Raw genomic sequence first — 12486 nt, 5'->3', positions numbered from 1 at the left:
AGAAGAAGAAGAAAACCCAAAGGCCCTTTTCAGGGCCAGCCATATTTCTCGAAAAGAGATAGCCTTTCCATTGCCTACCCCATTTTTAAAAAAAATTTAAAAAAAAAAAAATCCCATATTCAATTCCCCTTTGTCCCTAAACAACCCACAAACTCTATTCCCATGTTAAATTCCCCTTGTACGTATATCGGCCCACAATTTTTTCCCATGTTAATTCCCCTTGTACGTATATTAACCCACGATTTTTCGCCATGTTAAATTTCCATTGTACGTATATTCACCCAGGGGTCTCCGTAATGCTAATTTCCATTCTACGTATAGTGCCCCACCTTACTACTGAGAGATGTAATTCCTTTCACAATACAATCGAATCCTTCATTATCTAATCTACGTCGTATAATTAATAAATTTTAGTCTCCTAAATTTATCAAATAAATGTATCAATTTACCAGCGTAAAAACACTTTACAAAAATAAATCAATTATCGCTTAAAGAAGATCCAAGAATTTGCAAGATTTGTTTTTATTAGTACTAAACAGACAGAAAAGAAAAAGAAAAAGAAAAAAGAACATTTTCGTCATCTAAATGTAACATACACCGGTGCTCTCGATGTGCAAATATAAGAGAAACTACTATGAATAATCATCGCTTTCATATATAAAATTATAGAGATCAGCAGTTTTCATCTAATAAAATACGTTATCCGTTTCTTTTAAAACATTTCGTACCTGAAGAAGCACAAATTAAATGCGAAATTATTCAACCGTTCATTGTTAACAGTTGATTTATTATTTAACTATTTTCAATGGAATTTAATCGTGGCCTCTAATTGTAGTAATATATAAATTATATCGGCGAGTATTCTTTTTAATAGAAACAAACCGGAGTTAGAAATACTGAAATGGTTTCACTAAAATAGACATAATACAATGGTATTATATTGCTTAAGGAGGAAAGATCACAATTACCGGGTACAAAACACTATATCAAAGAGGTGCATATGTCCACAAGAATTAGCACAATGCCATTGTCTTTCATTCGACGCGGAGAAAAGAAGACCATTACGGGGTAAAATTGAGTACAACAAATAGGCACTTATGCTCACAAGAATTAGCACTTACGACCAGAAAAATCATCCAAGCTACTTACAACTTGATAAGTTTTGTTAACAAATTAGTCATCACTTTGAAGATAAATTTTGTTCCAAGCTGAATTTATTAAGACAACACATACATTTGCTTGTAGACAGCTTATTGCTGGCATATAAAAACCTTGTTGGCACAATTTTTATCATAGCAGTAATGAGAATGGCAGAACTACGTGTAAAATGTCTTTTGGAAGTGAGACCACTTCAGGAAGCGATAATGTATGACAAGTGCAGCAAATGGACGCATAGAAAGTGTAACACAGGTAAGCATTTTATAATGAATAGCGAGTCCAGCATTTCATTTTCACAGTATCTTTTTATAGTTATTGCTTATTATTATTATTATTATTATTATTATTATTATTATTATTATTATTATTCACATAAAGTCAATATTTGTCGTTAGTGTATAAAATGTATGTTAGTGCAATTAAACATTTTTGATCCTTAACAATTTAATTTGTAACAGGATCAGTTGATTGTTTTACGATTTCATACTACTAATCGTTTATTCCATTGAGATATTTCCACCGTTGTCGTTTCATACTGCAATTGCTTCATTTTAGGTATTACAAGGGATGCATATCGTACGGCAGTAAAGAACAAAACAGACCTAGATTTTACATGCCATGACTGTACCGAAGCTGATACTTTTGGAATGCCCGTTGCGAGCAGCACAAGGAATGATTCCTTGGACATAACACAAGTATCATTTTCTGTACCGGAGAAAATCCAAGAGGACTCCATTGAAGAAAATATAACCACAAATTTGATAACTTATGAGGAGGAAAGTAACATAACATTTAAAGTTATTGACGGCGGTACTCAATGAGGAAAGCGTAAGCTAGTCAGTAGTGATGGCTTCACCTTCGTTGTTAAGGTATGTTTATTGGTTCATTTGTTCACTAATCTTTTGTAGTGTAAAATGTTATAACTGCATAATAACAATTTCAGTGCAATGCAACTTATGCAGCCCTTAACTGGGAATTTTATTATGGATAAATGAATAAGTATGCATCAAATATTTTTCTACTGCACAAACTTTTTTTCACGTATGATTGGTGTATGCCCACTAATTGAACTAAATTAAACCGCATTCATTCTCTATTTACTTATAGTGTGTGTGTGTGTGTGTGTGTGTGTGTATGTGTGTGTGTGTGTGTGTGTGAGAGAGAGAGAGAGAGAGAGAGAGATTTGGATTTTTAACGTAGTTTTAACAATTTTTCAGTTATACCGCTACGATGTCTGCAGTGTGGCAGTTTATAGCGATGCCTAGCACTGTGCCAACATGTCGCATTAGCAGCAAGCAAGGCAGCTATTAGTATCATGTATTACCCTTTTGTATTTTTTTTTTCAGCTGGACAACGAATTCATTGAGCAGCACACATCTGATGATTTTTTCAAGGCTGATGCGAGAGTAGGTGGACATTGTCACCTTATTTTTGCAACAAACCAACAGATGCAAATGATGGCCAATGCGAAAACATGGTATATTGATGGGACATTCAAACTAGTGAGGAAGCCGTTTCATCAATTGCTGTCCATCCACACGTTTGTGAAAGCATCGGGTGAAATTAAACAGTTTCCAGGCGCTTTCATACTGATGTCTAGGAGACAGAAAAAGGACTATAAAAAGGTATTATTTGTATTACACTTCTTATGCAAATTTTTCTTAAAAATTGTGTGTGTGAATAAATTAGACAACATCATGTTCATACCATTGGTATATTGTATAGTAAGACAATGTGTTCTTATTCTGTTATTCATATTTGTCCAGGTTTTCCGCAGTATCCTCACCATGCTGCCCAGTAGCCCAGAAGTGAGGGAAATGGTTGTAGATTTTGAACACGGTCTCTGGCTTGCTTTGCATAAAGTGTTCAAAAAACCAATCCATGGTTGTGCTTTTCACTGGGGACAAGCAGTGTGGCGTCAAGCCCAATCACTTGGATTGCAGGTATATACCCTTACCACTACCTCCATACCAAACTTTTAAAAAGCTCCTGAAATAATATGACGATGTAATACGGCTACAACAATATATATTTGTTAAATAAACAGAAATGAAAGAATTAAACCTGATGTATAATGTGTACACACAATTCCGTCGGAATCATATAACATCATATACTAAAATACACACTCATCTCTCTCTCTCTCTCTCTCTCTCTCTCTCTTTCTCACAAACACACACACATACACACACACACACTAAATGCTTATTTCGCCAAAAAGTTTAAAAAAATTATCTGCTTATTTTTTTCTATGAATTTATTTGCGTAGTAACAAATATTTGATAAATATATATATTTCCTTGCAATATTTCAGTCTGACTCCAACATGAAAGATGGAGTATATAAATTCATTAGAAAAGTCATAGCCTTGCCATTCCTTCCTGAAGAACTGATGAACCATACATTTTACAAAATGAAGGAAAAGGCCAATACTGAACAGTTAGTACAACTGATGGAGTATGTTAAAAACACCTGGATAACAAATCCAGCATGGCTTCCAGCAACATGGTCAGTATTCCAGAGGGCAATTAGAACTAACAACGACGTTGAAAGCTGGCACAACCGCTTAAATCGCCGTGCAATGAAATCGAAGCTGTCACTGTATCTGGTAGTGACTCTACTGTACAAGGAGGCAAACGCCATTCCTAGTCAACTGAAGATGGTTTCGGAAGGGAAACTAAAAAGAAGACAGACCCGGAAAACTAAAGAAAAACAAGGACGAATCTTTTATTTGTGGGATATGTTCCAAAACGATGAACTAAGTGTTAATGCATTGCTTAATAAATGTGCCAGATTATATGCTGCGCCTGTATACTAATTATATTTTATTGTTTGTCATGCAAACGTAATGGTAAGAATGTCATATGAATCACTAATTCACTGTCCAATAAAAACGTAAGTGTCATTCAAAAATTTTAATTTAAATCGCTTACGTAAATGTGGTCTTTAGTACATAGAATATAATATAACTTTAGCGGCTTGTCCTGGTTGTACTTGATGTTTTTGTTTTATACTGAGAATTGAAATATGGCGGCATGACACCTTTCATCATGCTAACTTGGCCGGCTATCATCAAGTGTTCCGTATTGTGGTATATCTTTGTCACGTATGTATCAGTAACGTACGTATTATTAAGCATTATTTATGCTAAAATTAGTCGAAATATTACTTGATAGATTTATCAAGATATAATTTTCAGACATATATGAAACATGATTACATTTCCGTAGGGTTTATTAAATCCTATGATTTTGATTTCATATTATTAGGACCAAGCAACGTAAGTTACCCATATTAAAAATGATATGCATCAACAATAACCATTTATTTGGTTGTATTATTTATAATAAAACATACAAGTCAATTTTGAGCGCCTTTTATACTCACAAAACCCCTTGTTTTACAAAAAAAAAACGCCGTGCATAAAAGGTGTTACCTATGTATCGTGACCTTTTTGGAATGATAGACGTATATTGATACAGCAAAAATGTATGCAATAAGGAAAGAAACGTATATAATGAGTTAACGTGTCAGCGACATTGATTTGTGCCTCATTAGTGAATTTGGGTCTAGTACGCGTGATAATGGTGTTATTATATATTAATAAATAACGTAATCTTGTTTATTTTACATCGGTAATTTAGTAGTGAAATATTTTTTTAAATTTCTCTTTTAACTTGAAATAGTTTGTTATTATTGAGAAATAATAAAATTACGAACACTGACAAAAAAGAAGAAATAAACTAAATGATATAGTACGACTGATCTTTCAGAAACCATCCGAATTCTGCGCATTAGCCATGACGATTAACTCGATAGCAACGCATTTCTTGAGTAGGCATCAATAATGTTTTTTTTACTGAGTTCAAGTATCATTTGTTAATGGTTAACAAATCTCAATGAAAAATCAGATTAAATTGTTCAGTTAGAGAGATGATAATATAACCCTTTGGTTTATTGACGGTCAGCGCCAATTCAGTCGATTTCGGGTTATAAAAGTCAATGTCATAACGTCATCTCAGGATGACTTAGGTTATTATGTTGGAACCATTTTATATCTAAAACTGCAGACATCCCATCATGCTTACATCCTCTCTTATTTTTCCAAATAAAACGCATCTAATGATTTGAAGAGCAGAGCGAAAGGGACAGATAACACTTATTTTTCGTTAAGTACAGAAGCGGAGTTGATCAAATGGAAAAGTTGAAAAAAAAATTGCAAATTTTATAGATTTAATAAGTTACTAAGTTGAAGTAAAACAACAATAAACAAAGCCTTGACAACCATGTGGCGAAATCTCAGAATTATTATATATTATCCTTGGGGCGACTTCTCCAGGCAAAGTGGGGAGACTTCTCTAGGCGAAGTGGGGCGACTTCTCCGACCACTATGGGGCGACTTCTCCTGACACCTAGAATGAGTTCTCCGAGGGCGAGTTCTCCGAGGGCGAGTTCTCCATGGGGCGAGTTCTCCATGGGGTGAGTTCTCCGCTATTCTTGGTTTTGTAGACATTATTTCCTACCTAAATGCTAAAAGTATTTTATTTAGGAACATTGTACGTTTGAAATGACAGGAAGTAATATTTTAGTTTTAGAATAATCATTTAAGAAATACCTTGATTGAAAATAACTTTGGTATTAGTTTGAAAGGAGGCCAGAATGATGTCTTTCAGTCTCTCTTTCGATCTGAGATTCATTCCTTCAATAACTTAGGAAATGATGAAAGAACTTTATACCCAATAAATTTAACCATTAACATATTCTCTTTCCCTAAAATTGGTGGACATTTTATCGAAACAAATACTAAACACCTGTGGAATCTTTTTATTTATTGCCTCATTCCAACGTTGTTAGCGAGAACGGCTTCAACGTTTGCAAATGCGGCTGTTATATGCATTCAGAATGGCTCTAAAAACGACGATTGGAGACTACACTGCTTCTAGAAAGGAATGAAAACGTCTTATATTACCCAAAACGACTTGCAGAATATCCACAGCCAGAGGTCTTCAACTACCCGGTAAGACTTAGAAATGTCTTCACATTTGAAGCTTTCGCGGATTTATTGATTAATTTTGACTTACTTGCTATGAGTTTTGATGCAGGATGAACTTCCACCGATGATTTCCCGAAAGTGGTAAACCGGGATTGTTAACCCGGACCTGACAACAAACCTGTAACTCATTGGGTCATCTACGTGATAATGCCCTGACACAAACTGCATTTTGGGCCTACACCTCCGCGTGGAGTCGCTGATTATTTAATCCGGGGCAATTGATGACAGACGCAGTTTTATTAGACTTTATCGTAGCAAACTCGGCTTGACGGGAAAATCTCACCGTTGCGTGCACTCCAGCGTTCATCAACAGAAACCACCTTCTTGATTTTACCTTGTCACTTAGAAATTACACTCGATAGTATATGAAATGCATATGAACATTTACGAACTCTACATATCAAAGACACAACTCGTGTCTGCATACTAGACTACGCTATGTTAGTTATAAGAAGCAAATCACTTGAATGATATCAAATTCACTAGCACGCTCCATCACACTAAAGTGTTGATAAAAATGGCTTTATTGAACTACTCTATTAAACGTTCTTTTTATACTTTCTTTAGAATCTTCGCATCTGCCATTTTTCGAATTAAAGTTTAGATTTCGGATTTGTCTAATTCGTTCCAGAAACTTTGGATGCCATTGTAAAGATCTTATTCGTAGAATAAAACAATCTTAACAAATCAAATACACCAGTGAGATATAAAAAGGTCCATAATATTTGGTTACCTATATTAAAACTAAGCATAAGAATATTATCCACTTGACCAGAGAAGTCATAGCTGAACTTTAGCCACCCCAACCCTAAATGTATACCAGCAATTTTCATGTCCAAAGGTCATTTTAGACACCATATGATGCTCACAGTGCAAACCCAAGCCCTTTTCCTTGATGATAATTATGCAATACAGTGTGTACTAAACAGGCTGATGCAACTGAAAATAGTTGTCATCCAAACCGTTTCTGAGATATTCTACTTGCTCCAGACTCATGTGTTTACTGCTATGGGAGGCTCGCTCTTCTTCCTAGCCGACTATTGGTATTTCACTATCAACATACTGCAGAGTAGCTATGGAAGGAGTACATGCCTGACATCAATTTCAAGAATAACACAAGCCCAAAACACTTAGCTCACAAATATATCCAGATCTTTAAATAGTAAACAATAATAGCTGAAAAAGTCACACTATAGCCTTAAGTTAATTTGCCCGGGGCCAATTTACGAAACTGGACCCTGCCACCTATAATTAAAACATACCAACGATGTAGCTCGCCAATAGACAGAGCCGCCCCTCATCGAGTTTGTATTTAGCATCAGTGACGAGTGACAAAAAGTCTGATCAGTTATAAACTCAAGATGACAGAGCTTCCCTGATCAAATTATTGATCCAATTATATGTGTATGTTGAAATTTTTAATTTCATTATTGAAACACATCTTACCCACGAGTCGTCCTGGTGATAAATATTTTAGCAGTAATCTTTCTGGAGATATTCAGACTTTAAGGTTTATAACTAATTTCCGCTAGTTAAGATATCCTCCAGTTACACGTCGATACAAGTCTGGACTGGATTACAACATACAGCATGTAAATTCCGCGAGAGTTTACGAGAGTTCAGCTTGAAGCAGCAGACGACACAAAACGTCTTCTCTAACATCATCACTCTGCGATATCATCAAATGCGAAAACTTGTAAATATGTCTACCCTTGATATCAGAAATTAAAATCGACCAAACAAGCTGTAACCGTCCATGTAAACTAATTTGTGTAGCATAAATAACTATTTACACTTTAATACCATTAGTTGATAAATCTATATCCTTCGGTAAGTCCAGTTTCTGTGTAGAGTGGAGTCAACAATAACTGAACCGATCTGACAATGAAACGACAAGTGTTATGCATATTTGATTTAATTGATATCTGGTTTAAGTGTTTGTAAGTGGTTTTTTTGGAGTTTTTGTTTTGAATTTTTTTTTTAAATTTCATTACATGTCAAAATAATGTAGTTCTGTTTACTGGGAACTAGCTACTTTTTGCAGAAAATAGTTTGACCTTGACTGTTCATTTTTGTAAACACATAAGGCTGACCTAGTTCCATACCTTATTTCAAAATTAGTAACAGTCACGTCAACAATTTGTTTAATTTATTTGTATTGTGAGGTCGAGGCTGTATTGCATACGTGACCCTAGGCTTGTAAATAGCTTTATTGAAGTTAAAAACTTTTTTATTTTATTCTTTCAGTAAAATGACTGGTTTTTGTCAGGGCCATGCTGAGAGTACGTGATGTAAACATGATTACGTGACCCTTACCGGGCATCTGTTTTGCTCGACATTCAAGTTTTAAACGATTGCTTAAAGAGAGACAGATCGCAGTCGGGCTTCTAAACATTTAGACATAAAGGTGTTTCGTTTGCTGTGTCATTTTAGGAACTATATTTTAATGTTTATTCGAATTATTTAGATTCTAAAAGAATAATTCGTTTCTTTAGAAATATTTTGAGTGTTCATGCAGACTTCTTGAACAAAGAAATTTCATCAGTTCAAACATCGGATTATCTCTTGTGTTTCTACAAGGAACTGTAGACTTCAGCACAGTAAAGGATACAGCATACGTCATGCATTCTTCGTCGGGACTCGAACTTGAATTCATTTGAACATTTCAATATTAGGACTCCTAAAATTGTATTCGTGGATTATTCTTGGATTTGATTCTTAAAACCGTAAGTTCATATTTTTCATTTTTACAGTATTTATCCAGGGAAATAAATTATACGTTAAATATTTCAGTGCTTGTTGCTTTCACTCTTTCTTGTGCTGCTGTTTATTCGAGCCTAAACACGTAACATAAAACAAGTAATGGGACATGTTAGGAATCAGAAGGATATGACGCAGCGTGTAATTATTTATGGTTAATAATGACCCCCGTGGACAATGGCTTGAGCCGCACAAACAAACAGTAGACAATATTCCGGGCGCCAAATTATCATTCATTTTGATAGCCACTCTGGTATAGAATTGAAGGGGTGTTTACAATGTTATCTCCATACAAAAAGAACTAGAAGGAAGTCTATACTCTGTATTTCAGTAATTTTACTCTACCGCTCTATATTTAGTACAGATAAAAAGTTACTTATATTGGAGTGCACTACATTGTTTGCTGTTGTTTTTCCTTCGAGTTCAAAGATAACCACTGACCGCTTTGGTTTCTATGAGCAATTGAAAGGCTTGTCAGACCAATTTGTGATATGAATTGACCGTGGCACTGTCACAGTATGGACGAATGGATGGTTGGAATGTTACTTATTGAGAACTTAGAGACAAAACGCACACAAATTAAGATGATTTAATTAGATGACTATGATTTTTTAAAATAAAAATATTGCACAATAATAGTAAAACGAAAACTAATAACTGCAGTTAAACCTTTCTTCAATATTACTGTCTGTTCTTAAAGTTCTTAAGAGCATTTGATGCTCAGTGATACTTCTGCACTGATTTTTTCTATTACTCGCCGAGTACTTAAGCCCTCCAATGACTCCTTCATTTTACATGTGCGCCCTCTAATGGCTTCTCCAGTGTATAGTGAATTAAATGGTACCTATGACTGGGGCTCCCATGGCCCGACGTTCTTAGGACGTCCGGGTGTGTCCGCCCTTGTGGCAGGATTCCCTGGCCAGCACTATCTCCTGTTAGAAGTCTCAACCCGGCCATAACTCTCTATGGTTAGAAGCGGCTAAAACTGAAGTCGAGGCATTGGATAAGGTTAATGTGTACTTTACACTGAGTGACAATTAATACAATGCCTTCTTGCTATTTTATACAAGTACTCTCCTTATGTAACATCTACAATTACATTTTTGTATCTCTTTCTACACTAAATGAAAACAAACCTAACATTTTATGAATGCAAGACAATGAAAATATGAAATATTTACGTTGTAGCGGATTTATACCAGTAGATTACAGCATAATAGCCTAGTACATTCAACGTACATGCGTTGCATACTTGAATATGAATTACAATCAATATTTTGACAAACATATTAGTCTATTGAGTAGAAACTATGACTTATTCATTGAATATAAATTACAATCAATATTTTGACAAACATATTAGTCTATTGAGTAGAAACTATGACTTATTCATAATAAATAAATAAGTAGTGAAAAACAATCTACTAGAGTGAGTTGTAATGGATAAAATAGAATCCTCAAAAACAACTCCAATTCTATATAAAAAAAATTAAAAACGAAAAGAACAAATTTTACTTCCCAGAAGTATTATTCCCAGCTGTACGCTTGCCCGATATTATTCAAAATGCTATTTAAAATATATAGATTTTTCATGCCTTAGTCTGGCCACTCGAGTTGTCCATGGCTTAGCTCCTGTTCATAACACAGGGGTCGTTAGAAAGAAAGTTAGGAGTATCTGTCAAAGAATCGCGGGCTAAGGGGTCTAACCTGTAACAATATAACACAAGGTAAGTGTGTGTGTGTGTGTGTGTTTATGATTTAAATTTTTAATGTAGCTTTAACAATTTTTCAGGCATATCGCTACGATGTCTGCAGTGTGACAGTTTATAGGGATGTCTAGCACTAGAGCATTATGCCGCAGACATGTAGCATGATGTCCCACCAAGTCACATTATCCTGACACCAGGCCGAACAATCCTAACACGAACCTTTTAATGCTGAGTGCAAAGCGAGGCAGCTGTTAGTACCATTTTTAAAGTCTTTGGTATGACTCGGCCGGGGTTCGAACGCACGACCTCCCGCACCAGAGGCGGACGCTCTATCCGCTAGGCCACCGAAGCGGTCACAATGGAAGACACTGGTTTGGAATAAACCAGTCTCATATTTAGCAAATGAGAATTGGTTTTGTGTGCCCAGTGATGTTTATTGCCTGTGCCTAGAGCTCTTTCAAATAGCTCGACGCGTGTGTGTGTTTGTGTGTGTGTTTGTCTGTGTGTGTGTGTGTGTGTGTACGTGTGAGTGTGTGTCTTACAATGTTTTGTGTGGTGTTATCAAAGTTGGAGAGACCTTAAGTTGTTTTACGAGTGAATTTCTTTTTGCTATATATATGTTGTTGTTGTTGTTGGGTTTTATAGCAACTCCGTCAGGCACAACAGCAGATATCAAGGTTAGTTTTTTTTTTAAAGAAGTTCCTAACGCGTGGACACCATGGCTGAGACGACAGGCCTTAGGTAACGAGACTGAGATAGAAAAGGCAAACTTAGCAAAACGGGTAGATTACTCTGTCGCATCGGTAAGAATTAATGTGATCGGGCGTCCGCACATTCTCTGCATTTCTCTTCAGCCCATCGTCTGTAGATCCAGTGTGATGAGACTACGAAAGTGGGAACGATCCTGTGTGATATTGTACCAAGCCTCAGGTCAATGTTTAAGTTCTTCACAGATGACCTTCAGGAGACACTTTGAAAGCTGCTGGTCTAATTTATGAGTTCATCAGCAGAGTGTTGATGCTTGGAATGCCTCTCTGTATAAGAACCTCAGTGTCCTTGACTTTGTCCTGCCATCTCATAATCATCAGGTAACCCCCTCCCTTCAACCCATTTGAAAATTGTTCAGCTTATTTGCATGACGTCTGTACACTTTAATGGTTTCACTTTCATACAGCAGGGTGGGCAACACAATGGCTATGAAGACCTTCATTTTTTTGTAGATCGATGCCTCAGCGCTTGCACACATTTGCGCGTTGTCTGCCAAAGGCCACACATATGTTGACAATGCTGGGGTTAGTTTTCTCATTGCTGTGGACTGCAAGTGGCTGTGTACTGTTGAGGTAAGTGAACTTGTAAACTGTTTCGAAGAAGTTGCCATTCGCCGTAATGGTACGGACTACGTAAGGCTATCATGATGCAGGATCACCTTTTGTATTATTGGTACTGGGTTGTGAGATCGAACTTGTTTCACCGAACTTGGCACAGGCGGAAGAAAAATGGTCCATACGCTGTTGCACGGAAAGTGTTTCTACTTTTACTCTGCGTTCTTGGGAGTTCACATCAATTGGTTCTAGATGCCTTGCACAGTTCTCCACAAAGGCATGTTTTACATTCTCCTGTTTCAGTTTGAACAAACTGGGATTTTGGGGCTCTTTTTGCCTTATGGTTGTCTTCTAGGCTGAATCCGAATACTGAGCTTGGAGACTATGAGCCCGTGGTCACTTCAGCATTCTGCATTTATCATGGCATTTGTCTCTCAAACATTATGCCTGTTTATTCTCTTAACGATACGTAGTCATTGAGATA

At 36.1% G+C, this 12486-nt stretch overlaps 1 protein-coding gene across 1 annotated transcript; it reads left to right on the top strand.

Annotated features, from left to right (window-relative positions):
* The first annotated feature begins 1368 nt into the window (after window positions 1-1368).
* On the top strand, window positions 1369-3976 carry LOC149800775 (uncharacterized). The gene is made up of 3 exons (XM_089954448.1): window positions 1369-1410; window positions 2451-3101; window positions 3473-3976. Exons 1-3 carry the CDS (start codon window positions 1369-1371, stop codon window positions 3974-3976), a joined length of 1197 nt encoding a protein of 398 aa, XP_089810574.1.
* Window positions 3977-12486: the final 8510 nt, after the last annotated feature.

Source organism: Sinohyriopsis cumingii, chromosome 4, assembly GCF_028554795.1.
Source record: "Sinohyriopsis cumingii isolate HCF-2022 chromosome 4, ASM2855479v2, whole genome shotgun sequence".
NCBI classification, from domain to species: Eukaryota; Metazoa; Mollusca; class Bivalvia; order Unionida; family Unionidae; genus Sinohyriopsis; species Sinohyriopsis cumingii.
Note: the sequence above shows the minus strand (reverse complement) of the source record. Positions and strands in the feature narration are given on the sequence as shown.